Source organism: Ursus arctos, unplaced genomic scaffold (genome assembly GCF_023065955.2).
Source record: "Ursus arctos isolate Adak ecotype North America unplaced genomic scaffold, UrsArc2.0 scaffold_9, whole genome shotgun sequence".
Classification (NCBI taxonomy): domain Eukaryota; kingdom Metazoa; phylum Chordata; class Mammalia; order Carnivora; family Ursidae; genus Ursus; species Ursus arctos.
In genome coordinates, this window is record NW_026623111.1 from 13,236,357 (window position 1) to 13,262,279 (window position 25,923).

The window sequence follows — 25,923 nt, forward strand, 5'->3', positions numbered from 1 at the left end:
TTGTTCCTGATCTTATGGGAAGAGCTCTCAGTTTTTTATTGACTATGATGTTAGCTGTGGGTTTTTCATGTATGGCCTTTAGTATGTTGAGGTATATTCCCTCTAAACCTACTTTGTTGAGGGTTTTTATTATAAATGGATGTTGTACTTGTCATATGCTTTTTCTACATCTATTGAAATGATCATATGGTTTTTATCCTTTGTCTTATTGATGTGATGTATCACATTGATTTGCAAATATTGAACCACCCTTGCAACCCAGGAATAAATAAATCCCACTATAGAGAAAACTCTAAAGACTCCACCAAAACATTACTAGAACTGATAAATAAATAAAATCATGGTGAATGATTTTTTTTTAATTTTTAGAAATAAAAAAATTTTTTAATGTACTGTTTCTGTTTGCTAATATTTTGTTGAGGAATTTTGCATCTACATTCATTAGATATATTGGGGTGTAGTTCTCTTATTTTGTAATGTCTTTTTGTGGTTTTGGTATCAGGTGATGCTGGCCTTAGAATGAATTTGGAAGCTTTTCTTCCTCTTCTATTTTTTGGAATAGTTTGAGAAAAATAAGTAATAACTTTTCTTTAAATGTTTGGGAAAATTCACCTGTGAGGCCTAGTGGCAAGTGGCCCTGAACTTCTGTTTGTTGGGGAATTTTTTTTTGTTATTGACGCAATTTCATTGCTGGTAATTGGACCATTCACATTTTCTATTTATTCCTGATTCAGTTTTGGGAGGTTACATATATCTAGGAATGTATCCATTTCTTCTTGGTTGTCCAATTTGTTGGCATATAATGTTTCATAACATTTGCTTATAATCTTTTGTATTTCTGTGATGTTGGTTGTTATTTTTCTTCTCTCATTTCCGATTTTGAGTCCTCCTTTTATTCTTTTCTTTTTCTTTCTTTCTTTTTTTTTTCCTGATGAATCTTGCTAAAGTTTGTCAATTTTGTTGGTCTTTTCAAAGAACAAGTTCCTGGCTTCATTTATCTGTTCTGTTAGTTTTTTTGGTTTTTATTTCATTTATTTTTGCTCTGATTTTTGTTATTTTCTTCCTTCTACTGGTCTTGGGTTTTGTGTATTCTTCTTTTTCTAGCACCTTTATGTGTAAGTTCAGGTTGTTTGAGATTTTTCTTCCTTCCTGAGGTAGGCCTGTATTGTGATAAACTTCCCTCTTAGAAGAGCTTTTGGTGCATGCCAAAGATTTTTTTTCCTTTTTATGTCTCTCCATTTTACTTTTTGATATGTTTGATTTCTTGGTTGCCTCCTTAATTGTTCAGTAGTATATTATTTAACCTCGATGTATTTGTGTTCTTTCCAGATTTTTTCTTGTGGTTGATTTCTAGTTTCATAGCATTGTGGTTGGAAAAGATGCATGGTATGATTTCAGTCCTTTTATTGAGATTTGTTTTGTTAGCTAACATGTGATCTATTCTTGAGAATGTTCCATATGCCCTTGAAAACAATGTATATTCTGCTGTCTTGGGATGGAATGTTCTGAATATATCTATTAGATCCATCTCATTTAATGCATCATTGAAAGTCATTGTTTCCTTGCTTATTTTCTATTTGGATGATGTATCGATTTCTATAAGTGGGGTGTTGAAAGTCCCCTACTATAATTTGGGGGGAATAAATCTTTACAGTTGTTATATCTTCTTGTTGGATTGTTCCCTTTTGATTATGTATTGTCCTTTGTCTCTAGTTACAGACTTTGTTTTAAAGTCTGTTTTGTCTGATATGTTTCTATCCCAGCTTTCTTTTCACTTCCATTTGCAGATAAGTGTTTTTCTATCCCTCACTTTCAATTTGCATGTGTCCTTAGGTCTGAAAAGAGTCTGTTGTAGGCAGCATTTTTTTTTAAATCCGTTCTGTCACTATATGTCTTTTGACTGGAGCATTTAGTCCATTTACATTCAAAGTAATTATTGATAGGTAGGTACTTCTGTATGCTCTTCTGTTACTAGTTTTGTGATTGTTTTTGTAGTTCTTCTCTGTTCCTTTCTTGGTCTCTTCGTTCATGGTTTGCTGGCTTTCTTTAGTGATATACATGGATTCCTTTCTCTACTCTTTGCTTGTCTATTACTGATATTTGATTTGTGGTTACCATCAGGTTTACATATAACCTGCTATATATGGATATAGCAGTTTATATTGTTGATGGTTGCTTAAGCTTGAACCATTTTAAAAGAACTAAATTTCTGCTCCTCTCTCCCCACATTTTAGATATTTGGTGTTATACTTTTCTTTTCCTTTTGTGAATTCCTTGACTGATTTTTATAGGTATACTTAATTTTACTCCTTTTGTGCTTCCTAGTTTTCTTACTCCTGCTTATGATGTTTCTTTTCCACTAAAAGAATCCCCTGTAACATTTCTCATAAGGCTGGTTTATGATGATGAATTCCTTTAATTTCTGTTTTTCTGAAAAACTTTTTGTCTCTCCTATTGTGAGTGATAGTCTTGCTGGATAGAATATTCTTGGTTGCAGGTTTTTTCTTTCAGCACTTTGAGTATATCATGCCACTCCTTTCTGAGCTGCAAAATTTCTGCTGAAAATCAGCTGATATTCTTATGGGGTTTCTCTTGTATGTAACCGTCTTCTTTTTCTGCTTTTAAAATTATCTCTTTATCACTACTTTTTGCCAATTTTTAAAAGATTTTATTTATTTATTTATTTATTTATTTTAGAGAGCATGTGAGTGGGGGAGGGGCAGAGGGAGAGGCAGAGAATCTCAAGCAGACTCCACGCTGAGTGCGGAGCTCAATGCAGGGCTTGATTCCATGACCCTGAGATCATGATTTGAGCTAAAAGCCAAGAGCTGGGCACTCAGCCAACTGAGCCACCCAGGCGCCCCACTACTTTTTTGCCAATTTAGTTACTGTGTTTTGGTGTGGACCTCCTTGGGTTGATTTTGCTGGGGGCTCTCTGTGCCTCCTGGGTCTGGATTTCTGTTTCCTTCTCCATTTCTGGACAGTTTTCAGCTGTTATTTCTTCAAATGAATTTTCTTTCCTCTTTTCTCTCTCTTCTCCTTCTGGGATCCCTATAATGCAAATGTTATTATGCTTGATGGTGTCACTGAGTTCCCTTAATCTATTCTCATTTTTTATTATTTTTTCTTTTGTTTGGCTTGATTGCTTTCCATTACTCTGTCCTCCAGTTGACCGATCTGTTCTGCTTCCTCCAATCTACTGTTTATTCCCTCTAGTGTATTTTTAATTTCAGTTACTGAGTTCTTCATTTCTGATTGGTTCTTTATTTTTCTGTCCCTTTGTTGTGGGTCTCACTGAGATCCTCCACTCTTTTCTCAAGTCCAGTGAGTATCTTAGTGACCATTACTTTAAATTATCTATCAGGCATATTACTTATTTCCTTTTCATTTAGCTCTCTTGCTTGTGATTTTGTCTTGTTCTTTAATTTGGGACATATTCCTCTGTCTCATTTTGTCTAACACTGTGTCTGTTTCTCTGTTTTAGGAATCTCAGCTTTGTCTTCTGCTCTTGAAAGTAGTGGCCATATGAAGAAGAGTTCCTATAGTGTCCTGCAGTACAGTGTCCCCTGTTCACCAGAACCTGGTGCTTCAGGGCTATCTCCTATGTGTGTTACACACCCTTCTGTTGTGGCTGAGCCACATTTGCCTTCAATCCAGTCATCTGCAATGGTTCCCTTTGCTTGTTGGCAAGTGTTAGTCCCTGTATTTTTAGTGGGCCGGTCTGGGGCCACTTTAGGTTTGATTAGGTCAGACAGGGTGTTTGTCAGAGATGTAGTCACAATGAACTGAAAGGTATTGTCCCCTGGGAAGCTTTCATTGGTAGGCAGGGCAGGCAGTCAGATTAGATGTCTGCCTTTACTCCACTGCTTTAGCTGCTTTGGAGAATTCCTGCTGTGGGTGGGTTGGAGGGAGCAGGTCTGGAGAATTCAGAAGTGGGGTGTGCTGTTAGCAAGGTAGGTGGGAAGTGTTCGTTTCCTGGTTCCTTCAAGTGTTGGGTTTCTTTTTTTTTTTTTTACGATTTTATTTATTTATTTGACAGAGAGAGACAGCCAGCGCGAGAGGGAACACAAGCAGGGGGAGTGGGAGAGGAAGAAGCAGGCTCTTAGTGGAGGAGCCTGATGTGGGGCTCGAACCCAGAACGCTGGGATCACGCCCTGAGCCGAAGGCAGATGCTTAACCGCTGCGCTACCCAGGCGCCCCAAGTGTTGGGTTTCTGAGCTGGGGGCCAGAGGAGGGAAATGGCACCTGTCAGTTCTTTTGTTCTTGGAGAAGTCTCCTTAAGATCCCTGTCCCTCTAGTACACATTTTGAGATTAGCAAATAAATCTCCAGGACTTTTTCAAACTACTGCTTCTCTGCTTACTTCTATGCTTAGTATCTTAGTGGGGTTGTTCGTTATGCTGTCTCCTTAAGGGCGTGGGGGACTGAGTTTCCTATCTCCATTTGTCTCTCCCAGAGCCCAGTTGGCTGATTTTTTAAAAGTTCTAGGTGTTAAGCCCTACTGATTATAAGAACTCACAGTGTTAAGCCTCTCTGGTTTTCAAAGCCATATGTTGTGGGGGTTCGTCTTTCCAGTGCAGATCTCTGGTGCCTGGGGCCCCTGGGGTGGGGTCTGCTTCTCTCCTCTGTCCAGTGGCTGCTGTGTCCCTCCTGTGGACAGTCCCATGGGTCAGTTTGGTTCCTGACTATGTCTCCACCTTTCCTGCTCTTTTCGATGTGGCCTTTTCTCTACATTTAGCTGTGGAGAGTCTGTTCTTCCAGTCTTTGGGTCGTTTTTTGGGTTATTTACACTGCTGTGGGTGTTATCTAGGTATATCCTTGGGAGGAAGTGAGCTTAGTATACTCCTACTCCACCACCTTCCTGGAAGTCCAAGATTTTTTTTTTTTTTTTAATGTAGGCATTTACTGCTATAAATTGCCCTGTGAACACTGCTTATGTTGCACTTCATAAGTTTTGTTTTTTTGTATTTTTCATTTTAGTTCATTTCTAAGTGTTTTCTAAATTTCCTTTTTATGTCTTCTTTGACTCATTGATGTGTAAAAAGTATATTGTTTACACATATTTGTGAATTTTACAGTCTTCTTCCGGTATTGCTTTCTAGGTATGTTTTCTTGTGGTTTGAGAAGATATTTTGAAGTTTTCATTCTTTTAAAATTTATTTTGAGTTGTTTTTGGCTTAACATAGTGTCTATCCAGATGTGAGGATATTCCATGTGCTCTTGAGAAGAAAGTGTATTCTTTGGTGAGGAAGAGTGGACTACATGTTTGGTGGGTCTGGATGGTCTATAATATTATTCAAGTCCTTATTGTTGTTTCCTTATTGATCTGCCTGGGTGTTCTGTCCATTACAGAAAGCTCTTCAATTATTACTGTTGAGCTCTTTCTTTCTGTGTTTCTGCCAGTGCTTATTTATGTATTTTGAGGCTCTGTTTTATCTATACTTTTAATTATATTTTGATGAATTAACCTTTTTAATATCAGTATTTATTGTTCTATGTCTCTTTTAACAGGTTTTGACTTATCACATTTTGGTTGCAAAATTGTGGTAATCAGTCCTTCCTTATCAGTGATTTAAGTGTAAATAAACTCACCAGTCAAAAGGCAGATGTTGGTTTTTTGAGTTAATATTCAAGTGATATACTCATTTCCTGTTGGGAATTACCCAGTGCTGTGGGCTTGCTGACATTGCATTGGTAGACAATGTACAGTAAAACTGTCTGACAAGCGCTTTTTTTTTTTTTTTAATAGTACTCATACCTTAATTGCTTTCTGGCTATACTAGATTCTGTGATTTTGACTTTATTTTTGTCATCACCACTAAACAAAATCTGACTTACTTCACTGCCCTCTGGGTCTTAATAAGAATTTTTTTCACATGCTTTAAGATTTGCAATTCTGTTTCATTTCAAATTCCTGACATTCAGCTTCAGAAGGAGCACTATTGCTCTCAGGAAAGTATGTCACAGTTAAACATCTTAAAAAGATGGGGAGCATGCGGCCTTTGGAGTTGTCGACTTGTACATTTGTGTTCTGGTTGCATTTGTATGAATCTTCAATAAGGTGTTTACTGTCTCTGGCTTCTTTCCTCCTCTGTAAAATGGGGATAACGATGCCTATTCACTGGATGGTTCTTTAATTAAGTCAACAAATATTTGAAGGCAAATTATGTGCCAGTCAGTATATGTTCTTGAGAGGACAGTGCTGAGTGGAACGGAGTTGCTGCCCTCGTGGCTGTGGTGAGCCCTAAATGAGTTAGTGTGTGGGAAGCACACACTAGTGCCCTAGCACTTACTCATCTTATTGGCCTCTAGATCTTTATTTTTGGGTTTTGGAAAATTTTTTGAAATAGTTTTTGTATTTGTTCATTCCATTGTTTTTACTTATGTCTCTCTATTTTAGACTTGTTTTACATTTGTAGATTATAACCTGCAAAGGTAATTTCCCTAAAATCTCATTTTTTTCTTTTCTTCTCCACCATTTCAAAAACCTTAAGTGTTTCCATATCCTGCCTCACTACAGTTGAATTTTTTTGCCTGATTTTCAGGATCTCTGTAATGTGATCACTGAGCAAATTTACTGTTCATCAGTAATTATAAATAATAACTGATATTTGTTGAGGATTTACTATGTGGATAGCACTCTTAAAAAAAGATTTTATTTATTTATTTGAGAGAGAGCAAAAGAGTGGGGGAGGAGCAGAGGAAGAGGGACATGCAGACTCCCTGCTGAGCTCGGATCCTGAGATCATAACTTGAGCTGAAATCAAGAGTCAGACGCTTAACCGACTGAGCCACCCAGGCACCCCTATATGGATAGCATTGTAAGAGTTTTATTTGTAGTATTTCTTTATCTTTGTAACTGTAATTTTTATTATCCTTTTAATTTTAATATGAAAAAAGTGGGGTACATGGGGCGTCTGGGTGGCTCAGTCAGTTGAGCGTCCAACCTTGATTTTGGCTTAGGTCATGATCTCAGGGTCATGGGATCAAGCCCTTATGTGGGGGTGCTGCTCTTAGCAGGGAGTCTGCTTGAGATTCTCTCCCAGTGCCCCTTTCCCCACTCAAATGTGCTCCCTCTCTAAAATAAAAATGTAAATCTTTAAAAAAATTGGGGTACCAAGCTCATATGCACAGGATCATGCAGCTAGGAAGTGTCAGAGGCTTGACTTTAATAATTCAGTCTCAATAACTAGTATTTTTATACCTGTCTTTTATGCCTATACCTCCATATGAATATCACCATACCTTCTTTTCCATTTTCTTCTCTAAGGTTTGCTTTTGGTTACTCTTTCTAGGAATTCCTTTTTCCACTTGTACACCTTCTATTCCCATTTCCCCTTTATTCGTACACATTGTCACTCCCACCTCGGGAGCTTCTGTTTATAGGTCATCTTTCTCTGATGGCGGGGATCATTACTGGGTGTTTTCTATATCTTATCTCATGAGAAGCACGTAATACATTACCGTTTTGACTTTTGGTTTCACAATATTTAAAAGGCCTTTTGGCTCTTCTAAAAGTTTTTAAGGGAATTGAAGTTTTCTTAGCTAGACTAATAATTTGTCATATAACCTTAACCTAAAATCTTTTTATGTGTCTTTAACAAAGTCATAGTATGAGTGATTTTTTTTTGATAGTTCATAGAAAAAAATTGTAGGACAGCCTACATTGTAAGGCTTAAAAAGGAAATACAAATTTTAAAAAATTTAATGAAAGTCATTTTTATTAGGTGTCTGAACTCAGGACAGGAGCTGCAGAAGGACTAGCCAAGCTGATGTTCTCAGGGCTCTTGGTCAGCAGCAGGATTCTTTCTCGTCTTATCTTGTTGTGGTACAACCCTGTGACTGAAGAGGATGTTCGACTTCGACATTGCCTAGGCGTGTTCTTCCCCATGTTTGCTTATGCGAGCAGGTATTTAGTTATACTGACAAATCAGAATCTGACTTGAAGTTAAATTCAGGCTCCCCATGAGTCATATCTATAAATATAATTTTGTTATTGTTCTTTTTTTTCAGTGGTTAGTAATGCAAACTTACCTAGATTTTATTTACCTGAATTATTTGTCTCTTTCCTAGATGAAAGTATACTGCATCTTGATGGGGTAAATTTTATACATGTTTTTTTGAGAATCATATGCCTTTTCTTTGCTCACATACTTTTCAAATTGTTTTTCAATAGGACTAATCAGGAATGTTTTGAAGAAGCCTTTCTTCCAACTCTGCAAACGCTGGCCAGTGCTCCTGCATCTTCTCCTTTAGCTGAAGTAGATATCACTAATGTTGCTGAGTTACTTGTAGATTTGACAAGACCAAGTGGATTAAATCCTAAGGCCAAGAACTCACAAGATTATCAGGTGGGTGAGTATGTTAGCTTATGGATGGTGAGGATGACGACTGGCATATAGATCACTGTTGTTTTTGATAGAAAAATCCTTTCCATAGGGTCTTAGAAGTAGAGACAGACCACGGTTTATCTTGAGATTTCTGGTCTATATGGTGGCACATAACACAAAGGAAGAAAAAGATCTTTTGGGAAATGTGGTGATAATCATATAAAGATAGAAGTAATTTGCTACTGAAATTCAGAACTTGCCAAAAATTCATCACTCTCACTACCCCCTCCCGACCTAGTGCTGGCTATTAAATATTCTGAAAAATGTCCTATGTTTATTCAGGACTCATTGAGTCTTCAAATGTTGGCTTATCTGCTATGTTTCTGATACAAGGAAGGAGAATTCGAAGAATGAAGGTCACCTCAAGTTCATTTTTGTTTTTAATTCAAAGAAGATAAGTTAATCGCAAACTGTCCCATAAATTAAACTTAAGCTAGGTTTTGAATTCTTTAATATCATTTAATCAAACTTGTTACCATATTGAAAATTAATGTGTTATTAATGATTTCAGATGCCAGCTAATTAAGTTGAAAGTATAGCTTTTTAATATTAATTGATATTTAATGACTGCATACTCCATTCAAGTCGTTATGTTACACGTTATTGGAAAGAAGATTACAAAGGATATTAAGACAAAGTATAGTAAGGGTAGGTGATAGAGCTACTAAGTGCTTTAGGACTTAAGAAGAGGCAGGGTTCATGCGGTAGGGGTGATGAGTACAGAATTACTAGTAAAATTCAGTTCGGTCTTATTGGGATTTGGACAGTGGTTTGGGTAGAGAAAAAAACTTTAGGTAAGAGTGATTAAATGTAGCTGGTTGTCCAAGTCATGCAGGGGGACTGTGGAAGAATTATTCTGGCTAAGGAGCCAGAATGGCCCTGTTGAGGGCAGAACATTGAGATAGGGAATTTGGAGTTGGCAGTATTTGCCGTAACGATGTAGGATGTATATTGAAAGGCTTAATGGGATTAGGAAGATCAATTTGGTGGTCAGTATGGTTATATGAGGTGAACCGGTGAGAGGAGTAGAGAGAGAATATTAAGAGAGCAGTTGGAAATCTATATAACTAAGAGAGAAAAACTTGTAGAAGAAGGATAACAGCAATAGAAAGTAGAAAGAAAATAGTAGACGGTGACATGAAAAAAAATACGGGTGTTAAGGACATGAAGAAAGAACTTAGAGAGGCCAGGAAGATGGAGTCCAATCAAGATCACTCTTGATCTTTTTTGGGTTTGGGTTACAGAAGACTTCAGAGAAGCTCTTGACATCTTTTAATTGCAGAGTTTTCTCATGATCGACATCCTGGAGGAGTGAGGGAAGTAGGTTGGGGCGGAGGAGGAGCTTGAGCTGTCGTGCCTTCTTAAAGCCCCAGCTCATCCCACAGGAAGTTCCAGAACTGGGATAGTCCTTTGAGTTGTCCAGACGGAGGCAAGGTTGGGCTGTTGTATCTGCATATCTTTCAGCCTTTGAATGTGGACTAAGAATGTGGCAGGTCCCCCTGTCTTCAGCCCGGATCAGTTCTGCACCTGAGAACTTTTAGCCACCAGAACTCAAGAGTGGCTGGAGGATGGACGCTTCATTCGTGAAGGGGGCGGGTCTGCACCCTGTACCACAGGATCCTCTATAGGAAAGGGAGTTCAGTTTGGAAGGAATATGTTAAATTTAGTTTTAGACATTTTGCATTTGAGATTATGGCAAGATAATTAGTTGGAAATGTGTTAGATGTGTAGGAACTATATTATGAGACCATTTCCAGTTTACAAAGCTTTTTTCTCTTGATTTTTCTAGGCCTTATCAGTTCATGACAATTTGGCTATAAAAATTTGCAATGAGATCTTAACATGTCCGTGTTCACCAGAAATTCGGGTCTATACAAAAGCCCTGGGGTCTTTAGAACTCAGTAGCAATCTTGCTCAAGATCTTCTGGTTCTGTTGGATGAAATTCTGGAGGTAAAGTACTTTCTAATTACTCTGTGGATAAATTACTGTGTACAAATTTTTTATTAAAGTAGAATTTACGTGCTTGTATTAAATTATACATATGTTGGCAAATTGTGTCTGCTCATTTGAAGTACATATTTCCTTCATAAATTTAATGGAATTTTTTAAAATGTTTTTAAACAACTTGATATCTATATATAGCTTTTTTGAAAGGAGATTATGAAAATGCTGCATTAAAAATCGTCAATGGTGTTTTCTGTTACAGCAAGTAAAAGACAGGACATGTCTGAGAGGTCTGGAGAAAATCAAGATTCAGTTAGAAAAAGGAAATGAAGAGTATGATGACCAGGCGGTAGCGGCACAGCACGCCGACAGCACTGTGACGGCTTCTCAGACTCAAGATGGTAATAACACGCTAACCGGAGTGTTTGTAAGATTCTGTCCTTTTCATCTTAAAGCGGCACATTTTTTCCTCCTCTAACATGTGGTTGGATTTCAGAAATGAAAGAAAAATGTTTCTAACTAATTCTCTTGGAAAGTGTATTACTGATAAGTGTTTATTCTACTTTCATAGTTTCTTTTATGTGTACATTTTTCACTACATGACCATATATACTGTCTGAGGTTTCTTCTGCTTTCCAGTATTCACATTTTTTGGAACACTGATTTATGATAATTTTCAATAGCTGCTAATGGTACTGGTTGTCATTTCTGTTTTATGAAAAGTTGACTTGGAAAGACCATTTAAAATATTTAATGAAGCTTTTTAAAATTTACATTGTTGTATTATTTCCTTTAACAGAAAAAGGTAAAGAAGCTTATAAAACTCCTCTCAGGGATGTAAAAGCAACTCGAGCACCAAAATCCACTCAGCAAAAGACTAACAGAGGTAGTGTATGGATCTTTATAATAAACCTTTCCAATTTTGTTTTCCAATGAAATACTCACTTTGCAAGTTTGTCGATAAAGATTTTTAAATGTCTCAGGTATCCTTTATTTTCAGTTCTTTCAGCTGATACTAGGCTTTGCTTTGTGTCTGAAAGATTCTAATACCAGTGTTGCTCTAAGTGCTTTTGATTAAAAGAGATATGATGCAATGTATCATATTGCAAAGGACTATTTGGGTTAAATTAAGATTTTTCTCAGATGATCAATGATGATTTTATATTATCAATTGGTTGTATTCTGTCCTTTATATGATTAAGCACTTTTGAAAACATTTTATCCCTGTAGTACTTGTCTGAGCTTCTGTTTTCCTTTTTCCCATTTTATTTCATAATTTCTCAACATCATTTATTTCCCAAGGGGTATCCAACAATAGGGGATTTGTTGGAATAAAGTAAATGTTGACTATTAGGGGATCACTTGGAAAAAAATCTGAAATTCAACATCTTTTTAATGTTTTATTATTATTACAAAAGCAGTTCATGCTTATTACAGAAGAATCAGAAAATACATGCAAGCAAACTAATATAAAGAACGCTAATCATCCCACCCACAAGCCAACCATTATTTTAATTCTTAAAAAACAATTTTGAGGCCCTTTTCCTATGCAGATTTAAGTTTTTTCTAAATGGAATCTGGCCATAATATTTTTGTAGCCAATCACTTATTTGCATGCTTATTGTTGGGTATTGTTCCAAATTAGTCCCATATTGTTGGATGTTTTCTTGGGGCTAGCTGCATTATAAGCAAATATGTAAGGTTTTGGAGAAAAACAGTACGTCTTACATGAATAAAAAATAGGGTATATAAGTTTTAACCAAATGTTCATACTGACCAGTTGGGTCAGATTCTTATCATAAATGAGGAGCATCACGGGCTAAACTTTGTCTTCTTAACCTTGGAAGTTTCTAACAAGTAGAATTTTTGCAACCTTCAGCATATTGTTAGAAGGTCTAGTTTTTATACTGAAAAATGTTTTATAACATATTTGAATTGGCCATGTATACGTTTGAATGTTTTATAAGAAGCCATTACCTTACTGATTAAAGTTCTCTCTCTCCCAGGCCTGCTGATGGGCTTACCCCACTTTTCTCCCCTTAATTTTCATTAGTTTCTCCGTAGGTCATGTGCTATAGCCATAATAGAAGTACTTCTCTTTGCATAGCAGGTTTTTCACATTCTTTCTCCCAAATATATTTAACTAAAATATCCCTCCTTATAATTTGATTTCCATATTTTCCTTCGCCTTTTATCCAAGCTTACAAAAGAAATGGATAAATGGCTGGAAACTAGGAGGAAATGTGTTGCAGAGGGAAAATGAAGGATTTGGGTAGCCCAGAAAATAGAAACGCTAAGCAATTGAGAATAAATTTTGATAATGAATTATATACCGTCTTGAAGGACAGAGAAAAGCGACAGCTTCAGCTAGGATCAACAGGAGACGTCAGACTGCGGAGGTTGACTCTGAAAGGTATGCCATGCACATCTAGAAATGGATGTCTTTTTTTTTTTTTTTTTTTTTTTTTTTCAGTCTAGGAGTAGAAAAGAAATGGTAGTTTGCTTCCACTGTGAAAGAGAGAAACTCAATATGTAATCAGATACTCAGTGAAAACTGTAAATGGCAAGGTCTTGGATATATATAGTCTAGAATTCCATTATCAAGAGCATTTGACCTCCCATGGCTTGTGTGCTTTTCCTACTGGGACGGCCCTGGGATGGTCATCTTTAATATGTTCTTTCAGCTTATATTTCATGTATGCTTCTAACTACATGATTGTGTGTACGACTCCTCCAATCTTGAATTAGCAAACTCTTAGGATTTAGAATTGGGTTCTTGACATTTATAAGGAGGATTAACCTATCGTTGTAAATTGTATACACTTGTGGCATAGTGTTTATTTTTAGATTCTACCAATTAAGCCACTGTTGAAAGCTGAAAGTTTGTAGTTGCCTTGCGTTCATCTATTGGTAAAATTGTATTGTGTGTATTTTCAGTATATAACTAGGTTAAGTTTTGACTAAATTTAAAATATTTTTGGGAAACTTCCTGTTTACAGAGTGTTTTAAGAATTTATTGCTTAAATTAAGAGAACTTAAAATGTTTTTTCACTTTGTGTTATCCTCCAAAATTCTTTTGGGCAATTGTTCCTATTCAATCACTTCATTACAAAATTTTGTTGTTTTTCCTTATCATACCAGGTTCCATATAGAAATAAAAAGCAATTAGCTAGGTTTCCATGATTTACTTGGCAGGATAACCAGTTAGCTTTTTTGGTTTTAGTTTTAAACTTAGTAAAATCAGGATATCAATTACACACTGATAAAATGACAGAAACAAAAAGTTTTATTGATAAACTTGTTTTAAAGCTTGTATTTAAATTGGTGTATTTTCAACATCTATTTAGTGATCCTGAAATTCCAGAGCCAGAATCAGAAATGAAGATGAGATTGCCAAGACGAGCCAAAACAGCAGCACTAGAAAAAAGCAAACTTGACTTTGCACAGTTTCTCAATGAAGATACAAGTTAGAAGAGATGATGGAGGTGAAGTTCTTTTAACCATGTTCTTTAAAATTATGTTCAGTTCTCCGCTTTAATAAAGTTACCCTTGTATCAAAATTAGAAAATGCCTGATGTCTTGTAGGATTTTGTGCTGTGTGACTCCACATTACTTTGGCCTGTACTGAGACATTAGGACAGCGCCTGTCCGTGAGCCCCACAGAAGCCTGTGGCGGTCCCGTGGGTGTAACCAGCATCTAAGGTGGGCCTAGGAACCTGCTTCGTAAATCAGCTTCTCAGGTGATGCGTATGAACTTTCACATTTAGTATCACATCATTCTGGACAGCTTCTCAGTGTAACTAACAGCTTGCATTTGAGAAGCTTATGATTTAGATGGGGCACATCCAACATAGATGAAAACACTTTGGAACACATTTAAAAAGGGACATCTCAGGGCAAATGAAGTACCACAAACTGGCTAGAAAGGAGCTTACCTCCAGGGAAGAGGACTGCTACAATGAATCCAAAGTTCCCAGCATCTAAGTTGAACAGTTATTTTGATAATTTTGTGATTTCTATACTAAAAACATTTTGGTAATGCTACCTGAATGGATCATTTCTCTTCTTACAATATTTGCATATAAGAGGCCTAGTTTGCTTATGTTTCTGATGGTGTTTCTTGGGTTAGGAGATGTTCACATATACATATATTTATTTTTTAATTTTTTTAAGTAATCTCTACACCCAACATGGGGCTCGAACTCATGCCCCAAGATCTCTCTACTGACTGAGCAGGCCAGGCACCCCCCACTTATACATATTAATTATGGAGTTGCTTCCTACATTTTTTGGCATAACAAAATAAGTATTGTGGATAATAAAAGACAATTCTAGTGGGAAAAGCGTAACAGGAAGTCCTTTATATACTAGTTTATGAGCACTGTTTCTTCACTGTCGATTTCATTTTTCTTCCCAAATTGGCACTTGGCTCACTTGTGGAACAGAGTATGAACTCTGTCCTCTTTATTATCCAGAATAGAAGTGTCCTAACGTTGGATCTGTTTTAGTAATTGTGCTTTTTAAGGTTTATTTAAGCCATTTATTTAAGGTGATGTTCTAAGATAGAGCTAAATTAAGATCATTGTGCTTTTTAGAACCAAATTGCTATATTACATACATATATGTGCTTTATAAAACTCAGAAATATAAAAGGAGTCTGAAAGTTACAAAGTAAGGATGCTTACTAAGCCAAAGGAAAAGGCAGATGTGGTGGTATAAAACAATAACAAATAGATGATTGTTTTTCATTCTGTTGGCTCGGTGTCTTCCTGTGCTTCAAATTCCTTATGTAAGTCTTATTTTGTTAAATCCCTGTCACTTTAAAAATAATTTTTTGGGGTGAGGGAGAGGGAGAAATAGGACTTAAAGTGTACACAGAATGTGCTCTAAGGAAAAGTGTTTAGAAACACCATAGACTAAATCCCATTTACCCCACAGCCAGGCTATCCAAAGGGAAGGAGCCGTGCTCTTATGTACTTCCCATGGACCACCATACCAAAGCTTTTTTTTCTCTGGCATGGGAGAAATAAACTTAAGCACCAAACCTTTAGTATTCTTACTATTCAAGTTTTAGACACAATCACGTAGCCATTGCTGAAGCTATGCTTTTGCACTATTAAAGGTAAGGAATATTATCCTGATTTTAAAAGACATTTTACACTTAAATGGCTAAAATACAATAAAATCAATAGATATAAATCCATTTACCATTTTTCATTCAAAACTGGTAACTTACACCAAACAGTATTCTTGTCTGCTGGAGGCACAGCTTTGCTGAAGAGTAAACATGCAATTGTGCCATTGATCTTAGAGCCCACAGATTTTATAGGTTTAAAAGTACAGAGAAAGAACTGATCAGCTCAAATTCTATGAATGAAAACATGCTACTTGGTGATAAACTATGAATCAATTTTTCTATACATATATAACTTTGAAAGAGATATACTTCTAAGAGATACCTTTGCCTTTTACCAGTTTGCTTCGAGGTAGTTGGTATCCACCTATTATACAGCTGTTCATGGGTCAGGTCATCACAAATCTTTACAATACTAGCCTTCTAAATCACATAATGCAGTATATATTAAAATTTTATGCACAGAAATAAAACCGGGGACAATTACGTATTTAAACTTAGGGCATAAAAAATTCACAAAATACCATTAAAAAGAGAAACATCAAAATCGATTTGTACTGCAAAATTCCACAACCGTCCGGTGTAAAACGTAAAAAAACATACAAAGAATATAATCAAAATGATTAATGCTAATGATTTAATATAAAGACATCACAGGACTAGAAATATTTCAAGATCAATTGATAAATGCAGAAAGAATACTGATGTACAAAATAAGGATAGTGCAAGAAGAACTGCAATCTATTTCTCTTCACTTTTGAGATTTTGGTTATGAACTGTACAGCTCGCTAGAGATGCTGCTGTCAAATTCAGATTCCATTCAATGGGACGATTAAGGCACATCTTAATGGGGCTCAAAGGGCAACTCGCTGTATTCCCATCGGACAAATTCAATTTCTCATCAGTTTTCATTTGTAGCATGCTGGAAAAAAAAAAGTGTAAAGCATTTTAGTTTTACTTTCACTTCAAGGAAATTATCAACATTGTAAAAGAAAATTGAGTCATTTTTGTTTCGACCTCAACGGAGTATATAGGGCATTTTCTTACCCTGCAAGTACACGAGTTTTGTTCTGTTTCTTAGCCCCAGCCCCCTTCCTGAATACATCACATATAGCCAAGTACTTAAGACGTCACCCAGATAGCACTGGACAAGACCGCTGTGTATGTATATGGATTCCATCTGTATACTCATGACATTTAACCTACTGAACTTGGCAGGATTCAACCCCTCTCATTTGTCCTTTAACTTACCAGGATCAGAGCCGCTTTGAGACAAGAAGGAATTAACCTTTGTTTGAAAGTCTACCATGTCCTAGGCACATTCGCATGTATTATCTCATTTAAATTTCATAACAAGCAAGGCTGGTATACTTACCCTCATGATAAACAATAAAAGTGAGTCTCAGACTCAAATACAAATATGTCTGAAGTTATACAGTCACCCAACAAATTGGAATATGGTCCTCCCTCTCTCCCTTATGCTTGTCTACTGGCTCTTTGATGAGAATCTTTAGAAACATGGAAACGAGAGTCCAAAGGGTAGCTAGTCCACATGTAATGGACATGTAGTCCCGAATCTTAAATAATATTCATGATAGTCCATGTTTTCAGATGTAAATCCTTATGTTTATAAACTAATAGCTTGCTATACAGTAGCTCATTTGATGCTTAACTGATTAGTTTGGTTGGACTATATCATTCCTAAACTTTCTCCAACCACACATCTAGGATTCTTTCTATTAGTGAAGAGGAAACAGCTGAGTATTTAAGTGACTTGTTACAAGTGGCAGCCTCCTCCAGACCTCAGTAGCATTTTCCTGATCTTTCCTTGCAACCTCAAAAAGGGATTCATTTTCCATTCAATAAACCAGAGAGATTTAACCTGTTACAGCATATTTCAATGGCTATCATGTTGCCACTGAATTCTCCCCAGGCAAATGGGCCCAGTTCCATTGAATGACATAGTTTCAGCTTCACAGATATGAAACAAAAATGACAAACTACAAGTAGCTTAAAAGGTTACTCATCAAAACTAGAAAATCATTTAAAAAGACAAAAAACAGAGGTGAATAAATAAGAATATGCTTAAAGTAAATCATGGCCTGATAAATGACAAAGAGGTCCAAAATACAATATTCTCATTCATATCAGAAATCTTAACTGATTTTTGAAAACATTTTCATTGGTTACTATTAGACTGATGGCCTCATGCGCCTCCAGATTTTTTGTTTTTCAAGTTAGCAAAGCTCAGATAAAGCAGTAATGTTTTTCCTTCCAAGGACTGCTAGCCTTTGTATTTGTGTTATTTGTATGTATACCCCTTTGAGAAACTAAGGCAAGCTATAAAAACACAAATGTATTTATTAAGATGGCTTGGTAGAGAAGTATATCAAGTGTCAATGCCAAAAGAAGATGATGGCATGAAACAACGAATAGTGATAAAAACAATTTTTGCTAAAAAACCTAAAAGACCCCAATTTTTGCTGTTTGATTGACAAAGGTATATTCATCAGAGAAGAATACTTTATTCTTTTTAAGACCTTTAAAGACATTAAAGTTACTTGTCTAGAGAGTGTACTCCAAATTAGAGTACATAAACTCCAGGAGTGCACAAAACTATACACACGCATGGGAAGAAAATTTCAGTTTTAACAGAACTGTATGTTAGTACTAATACACAGACTGAATTAATTCATAAATATACACTTAAAACTCAGTGTGCAAAGTGTGGGCCTGCGGATCTATAGAATACTAAGAGGAGAAGAATACAGCTATCTTCAAGTGCTAGAAACAGGCATTAGAGCTAGAAGGGACCTTTCTAGACACTACCCAACCACCCTTTAAGATGGGGAAACTAAGGTATAGGAAAATAGAAAAATTACTCTTTTTCAGAGTGTTCTAACCAGAGGTACGTGGACTAATATAAGAACCTGCATCTCTAAGTAATAGATTAATCTAGTAATAATCAAAGCACTTTTCCATTTTCTGTACCACATTATTTAACACTGAATCCCCACTATTCTAGCACCAGTGAGGGACGAAGACGTGTACACAGTGCATGCTTTCAAAGAATTTGCAATCTAGAAGAATTTTTTTTTAACAAATAATCCTTTATATTTGGAAGTTCAAAATTTGACTAGTTAGGTTTAATGTCAGGAATTAGTGGTACAGTCCATACACATTTGTGCCAAGTGAAATATTAATAAATATTCCTCAACTTCTTTTTTAAAGTAACCTCTACACCCATTTTGGGGCTTGAACTCATGATCACAAGATGAAGAGTCCCATGCTTTACTCACAGAGCCAGCCAGCTGCCCCCTCACATTTTCTTGATGTACTTTTTAAACGTTTTGTTTTGTTATGCTTAAAAAATTAAAGTTGAATACTCTTGTGTCTATATATCCAACTGTATCTATAGGGTTGATGTCTAGGAGTAGGATAAACTGAGTCACACAGCACTTTTAAAACTTTGATAGATAGGGGCGCCTGGGTAGCGCAGTCGTTAAGTGTCTGCCTTCGGCTCAGGGCGTGATCCCGGCGTTGTGGGATCGAGCCCTACATCGGGCTCCTCCGCTGGAAGCCTGCTTCTTCCTCTCCCACTCCCCCTGCTTGTGTTCCCTCTCTCGCTGGCTGTCTCTGTCAAATAAATAAATAAAATCTTAAAAAAAAAAAAGACTTTGATAGATATTACCAAAATATCCTTTGTAGACTATGTAGTATTTCACGCTCTTGCCAACAATGTATGAAAATGTCTTTCTTTCCTCATTTTCTTACCAAAATTGTATAATAAAACTTATGGATCTTTGAAAAAAAATGATAGGTTAAAAAATGGTATGTCATTGTTTAATTTAATTGTTTAATTTGATCATTTGCTCTGCTATAGACTGAACCGTGTACCTTCCTGTTTTATATGTTGAAGCCCTAACCCCCTATATCAAGAGATATAGGGCCTTCAGGAGGTAACTAAGGTAAAATAAGGTTACAGCGTGGAGTCCTAATCTGATGGGCTTGTTGTCCTCATAAGAGGACAAGAAGACACCAGAGAATGGGAAGGTAGCCATTTGCAAACCAGCAATAGAGACCCCACCAGAAACTGAACCCTCCAGCCCTTGATCTTGGACTTTTCAGCCTCTAGAACTGTGAGAAAACAAATCTCTGTCATTAAGTCATGCAGTCTACAGTATTTTGTGATGGCAGCCTGAGAAGAGTAAACCTCTTTCTTGAAACTCACTTTTTTTGGCTTTTGAGACAAAAGACAATACTGGCTTTCTTCTTCCTCTTCCCTTTACTCCAAATCCTCCTCCTCCTGGATGGCTTGGAATTTCTCAAGGCTAAGTCCGGCTTCCTTTTCTCTTCTTCTATAATCTTTCTTTAGGGGTTCTCATCCATACTCTGTTTCAGTTATCAATGATATCTCAGACATCTCAAATCCTCCCACTGCTCACACATTACTTCTTCAGAAAGGATTTCCCTGAGTACTCAACCTAAAGTAACTACCACTAAAAACTCTTTAGATCATCTAATTTCATTAACACAGAATTTACAATTGCTATGTTTTTCCTCCCTCCCATTAAAATACAAACTTGATAGAGAGTACAACATATTGGTCTTTTCAACATATTATTTCCAACACCCTGCATATAGAAACTGGATAAATATCTGCCAAAGGAATAAATCTAGGACTTCTTCTGGCCATGATGAAGTAACAGGAACCAGATTTACCCTCTCACTTTAAACAACTTAAAAAATAGACAAAAATATATGAACTATATATAGTAGGCTCCACATCCAGCATGGAGCCCAATGTGGGGCTTGAACTCATGACCCTGAGATCAAGACCTGAACTGAAATTGACAGTCAGATCCTCAACCGACTGAGGCACCCACACACCCCTGAAATATTTTTAAGACAATGTATGAAAGAAAGTATAGGATGACAGTGATCCCTGAAAGAAGGGAACAAAGGAAGGAAGTCATAAAAATTGCCCTGGTTTACTGGCTGAAGAGTTTCCAGGGTGCAGTATAGTGACAGGGACCCAAAGGAGCTTGGAAATCTTCCTGAGATAGGAGGACAGTTTGTTGGTGAGGGAGACCAAAGCAACCAGAATCTGGGGCAGGGCACAGGAGACAGAGCTGCACAGACACAGAGAGCTCTAGAGATCTGCATTGGTTTCCCTCGAATCTGTACATAAATACTAATCAGTGCATGCATGTTTCCCAAGGCTGTGAAAAAGACCACTGAAAAGGACCAGGCAGAAAATTGCTAGAGGCCATATAGGACTGGATATAATTTGTGTTCCCACCAGCAAGAATGGAAAGACCCTTTAACACATATGACATTAAATAATTATTGGTAGTGCCTCACTGGTGGGGTAAAATTAGCCCTACGGTAAGATTTCTCATCCTCAGCACTACTGACATTTGGGGCTAAGTGATTCTTTATTGTGGGGAGCTTATCATGCACCGTAGACTGTTTAACAGCATCCCTGGCCTCTACCCACTAAGTGTGACAATCCAAAATGTCTCTATACATCATCAAATATCCTCTGCAGGACATCCCCAATTGAGAACCACTGTCCTAGACTAAAGGCTGTTCAAACTCTGCCTATCAATGCCCAAAAGCAAGATTTGAAACAATAAAAAGTTTTCTTAATACGTTAATAGTGTCTCAGAACAGAGCCACAAAACATTGAAGGCATCACAAAAACAAGCAAAACAAAAAAACCCCAGCATACAAGGTAAAATTGACAATGTCTAGCATCCAATCCAAAATTACCAGGCATGCAAAAAACAGGAAAATATGATCCAAAATGAGGAGAAAAATCAATCGATAGGAACTGATAAATAACACAAATTGTAAAATTAGCACACAAGGATGTTAATGCAGGTACATTCAGGAAGCTGAGGAAAGCATGAGAAGAGCATGAGGAAGAGAAATATAGTAGATACAAAAACACAAAATTTATTTATTTTTAAAAAGGTTTTATGTATTTATTTGAGAGAGAGAGAGAGAGCATGAGCAGAGGGGAGAGGGAGAAGCAGACTCCCTGCTGAGCAGGGAGACCAACGTGGGGCTTGATCCCAGGACCCTGGGATCATGTCCTGAGCCAAAGGCAGACGCTTAACTGACTGAGCCACCCAAGCGCCTCAGAAGACTAAATTTAAATCTGTGGAGATGAAAATATAATTTCTGAAGTGAAAATATCCTGGCTGTTACTAACAGCAGATTAGACAATCCAAAGAAAAGGTTATCAAACTTAAAAACATAGAAATAGCATAATCCAAAATGAAACAGAGAAAACTTCTATAACATTTATAGAAGCAAAATGACAATAATACCACAAAGGCTTGGAGGGAGGAAATGCAAATGTACTGTAAAGTTCTTAGACTATACATGAAGTGGTGCAACATTATCTGAAGGTAGTTTCTGGTAAGTTAATGATATATAGGGTAAACCTGACAGCAAGTACTTCTTAAAAAAACAATTAGGAGATTAAATAGAAAAATAAAATACACTTAGCTTATCCAAAAGGCAGGAAAAGAGAAAAAAGGATGCAAATGATAGATGGGACAAATAGAAAATAGAAAGTTGGATGGCTATTATCAAAAAGATAAGAAATAACAAGTGTTGGTGAAGATGTGGAGAAAAGGCGAAACTTGTGTACTATTGGAATATAAATTGGCACACCCACTATAGAAAATAGTATGGCTGTTCCTCAAAAAATTAAAAACAGAACTACCATATGATCCAGCAATCCCACTTCTGGATATTTATCCAAAAAATGAAAACAGTAACTTGAAAAGATATATGCACCCTCCACCATGTTCACTGCAGCATTACTTACAATAACCAAGATATGGAAGCAACTTAAGTGGCTATCAATAGATGAATGGATAAAGAGAATCTCTCTCTCTGTCACACACACACACACACACACACACACACACACACACACACACACACACAGCTATAAAAAGGAAATCTTGCCATTTGCAATAACATGAATGGACCTTGAGGGCATTATGCTAAGTGAAATAAATCAGAGAAAGACAAATACCAGATGATCTCACTTACACGTGGAATCTAAAAATAACAAAAACCAACCAAGCTCACCGATACGGAAAGCAGATTGGTGGATGGCAGAGGTGGGGACAAGATGGGTGAAGTGGATCAACAGGTACAAACTTCTAGTTATAAAATAAAGAAGTCATGAGAATGTAATGTACAGCACAGTGGCTGACTATAATTAGTAACACTGTATTACACATTTGAAGGTTGCTAAAAGAATAGATATTAAAAGTTTTCAACACAAGAAAAAAGAATCTATGGTGACAAATGTTAACTAGACTTACTGTGGTGATCACGTCACAATACATACAAACACCAAATCATTATGTCATACATCTGAAACTAAGATGTTATATGTCAATTATACCTCAATTAAAAAAAAAAAAACCAACAAAGATGGTTGACTGAAACTCAACCACATCAAGTCACATGAAATGAAAATGGTCTTATATTAAAAGGCAGAGACTGTCAGATTGGGTGAGAAAGCAAGCCTCAACTGTATGCTGCCTAAAAGAAACTCACTTCAAATACAGAAACATATAGGTTAAGAATGAAAATGTGGGAAAAGATATACCATGCTAAAACTAGTGAAAAGTAGGCTGGAATGACTACAGTACTATCAGACAAAAAAAGATTTCAGACCAAAGAATATTTCCAGAGTTTATAAAGAGGTTCATTTCATATGATAAAGGAGTCGATTCATCAAAAGTACATAAAAATTCTAAAAGTATATGCACCTAATCAAAGAGCTTCAAAATACATGAAACAAAACCTGATACAACTGAAAGGATAAATAGGAAAATCTAGAATCAAAGTTGCAGATTTCAAAACCTCTCTCTCAAGGATAAATAGAATAAGCAGACTGAAACTCAAGAAGGATGTAAAAGAGTTGAATAGCACTATCTATCAACTTGCTTAACTGACAACACTCCACCCGACAGCAGCAGACCACACATTATTTTCAAGAACACGGAGAACATTCATTAAAGTAGATCTGGATAGACTCTGGACCATAAAAAAAAATCTCAATAAATTCTAAAGAACTAAAATCACATAAAGTATATTCTATAACCATAACAGAATTAAATTAGAAGTCAGTAACGGGTATCTGGAAAATCCTCAAAATTTGGAAACTGACCAATATATCTCTAAGTAATCCATGGGTTAAACAAGAAATCACAAAGAAAATATGAAAATATTTCCAATTTAATGAGAATGAAAACACAGTTGAGCAAAATTTGTGGGACGTGGCTAAAGTAGTGTTCAGAGGGAAGTTTATAACATAATGATCATTTTAGTAAGGAATTAATCTTCTTTCCACTACAACCCTCTACACTCCATACCAACAGTTCTCAAAGTGTGGTCCTTGGGTGAGCAACATAAGCATCACTTAGGCCCCACTCTATAACCTATTGAAACAGAAAGTGCTTGGAGCCCAACCATCTCTTTTTAAATAAGCCCTCCTGGTGATTCTGTAAAACATTGTTTTAAAGCAGTACGGTTCTCATTTGGACCATCATAATGGTCTACACCTTCACTTTTGCACTCTACCATTCATTTTCCACAAGGCAGTCAGAAAGATCCTTTAGGAAGGAGAATCTGATGACGTCACATATCTTTCCCATCCAATCTCTAAGAGCAATAGGAAGCCACTGAAAGTACATAAACATGGCTTGTGGGAACCTACATGGTCTATCCTTCATTTACTTCTCAATCCTCACACCTGATACCACGCTCCTCCTTTCTCTTTTGACTCAAGACACACCAGTAGTCATTGTCTTACCTGCAAAGAATACCATGCTGCAGTTTTCCCCATGCAAGTCTTTCTTTCTGGTCAGTCCTCCCCTCCCAATTCTTTACTTGGCCTAGTTAATTCTTACTCTTCACAGCTCAGTTCAATGGCCATTTCCTTAGAGAAGTCTTCCCCATTTCTCCGACTTGATAAAATCTCCCTAGAAGGAATTCTTATAATACCACCTACTAATTAAGAACTTGTAAGATATGCGTAATTATTTACCCAGTGTCTGCCTCTCTTCATAAACTTGAACCACGAGGTCAGAACAATACCTGGTTTTGTCCCCCATCATATCCTGTATGTCTAGCATATTGCCTGGCACATAGGAGACTTTTTTTTTTTTAAGAACACATTAATGCGGGTCTATCTAGCTTTCTGTTTCTATGTACAGAAACAAAGTAGCAAACAAATGAGTTGTCTAGGTTGCCTGGAATTGGAATGGGAGTGGGGTAGGAAAAACAAGCCAAGGTCTTATTAAAATTAAACAAAAACAACCTAGAAAAAACCTGGCAGGATGAAGTCATTCAGACACCTACTCTGTCCTTTTTTTTGCCCCCTGGTAATTAAACAATAGGTGAATTCAATAGACTTAACAGAATGCTCAGCTCCAGTGCAAACTGTTTTACTGCCCAGGAAAAATGCGGGGAGAGGGGAAGGGTAGCCAGGAGAGCTGAACAAGAATTGTGAATCTCTAAGTGAAGAAATTGAGAAGAACAAAAGAGTAAGAAAAGGGGAAAAGAGAACACTTGAGGAAGGCACTTAAGATGTAAGGCGCTGAAATCAATCTTTCTAACAGGTGGTAGCTACTGGTGAAGGAAGAGAAGAAGGGGGTGACCTTTGGACTTACCTCAGATAGACAAAGCGGGTCTGGAGGCTGTGGGGAGAGAATAAAGATTTACAAAACAGAATAAAACTGCCACTCATGGCTCCCCCAGCACCACTCTGCTGGATAAAGATAGAGATAAGACAAAAAAACTACAAGTCAAAAATATATTGTATTGTGTGGGAAGAAGGAGAGGATGGGGTGTTGGGAATAAACTGGATATAACAACTTTAATCTATTGAAAAAAAAACCTCTATGACTTTCTAGCCACATACCAAAATTCTACTGATATAAACAGGTCAGCAAACTTTTTTCCACAAAGGGCCAGGTAGTAAGTATTTTAAGCTTTGTGGGCTTTATGCAATTACTCAATTCAGCTTCCTTGGCACAAACAGCAATAGCCAATACATAAGTGAATGAATGTAGAGTGTTACAGTAAAACTTTACTTACAAACATGCCATGGGCCAGGTGCCCCAATTTAGAGAGTTAATTTTATGTTTGAAAACAGTTCTGTACTCCATATCCACTAGTATGGAGAATCAACCAAATTATCTTTCTTCGAATTATATTGTGCTGCTGAAATAAAAACAATTTGACATTTTTTTAATAAGTTCCCTGAGTTCCTCAGTGACCCTAATGTCTAACACAAAGCCTAGTAGATCAAAAGAAAAAGTATCCAATTTGCTGAATAAATTGGATGGTTTTCCATGAAAGATGTGGGGCAATTAGTGAAGTAGAGTACTGTGAAAAACTCAGTAATGGTTGACA

The 25,923-nt window shown here is 36.7% G+C and overlaps 2 protein-coding genes across 6 annotated transcripts in view; one reads left to right on the plus strand and one right to left on the minus strand.

Annotated features, from left to right (window-relative positions):
* The window catches only part of NCAPG (non-SMC condensin I complex subunit G), a 48,441-nt gene extending 34,539 nt beyond the window's left edge, over positions 1–13,902 (plus strand). Inside the window, exons 15-21 of the mRNA XM_026514505.4 lie at positions 7,727–7,908; positions 8,176–8,350; positions 10,179–10,340; positions 10,597–10,735; positions 11,134–11,220; positions 12,678–12,747; positions 13,682–13,902. Of these exons, the coding sequence (XP_026370290.2) occupies positions 7,727–7,908; positions 8,176–8,350; positions 10,179–10,340; positions 10,597–10,735; positions 11,134–11,220; positions 12,678–12,747; positions 13,682–13,805 (939 nt within the window). The 3' untranslated portion in view covers positions 13,806–13,902. The remainder of the gene's footprint in view (positions 1–7,726; positions 7,909–8,175; positions 8,351–10,178; positions 10,341–10,596; positions 10,736–11,133; positions 11,221–12,677; positions 12,748–13,681) is intronic.
* Positions 11,724–25,923, minus strand: part of LCORL (ligand dependent nuclear receptor corepressor like) — a 167,334-nt gene continuing 153,134 nt past the window's right edge. For 4 of the 5 annotated variants that reach the window (XM_026514491.4, XM_048211789.2, XM_026514500.4 and 1 more), the window contains one exon: positions 11,724–16,390. In XM_026514491.4, coding sequence (XP_026370276.2) covers positions 16,377–16,390 — 14 coding nt within the window. In that variant the 3' untranslated portion in view covers positions 11,724–16,376. The remainder of the gene's footprint in view (positions 16,391–25,923) is intronic. The other variant, XM_026514497.4, reaches the window with a different exon arrangement.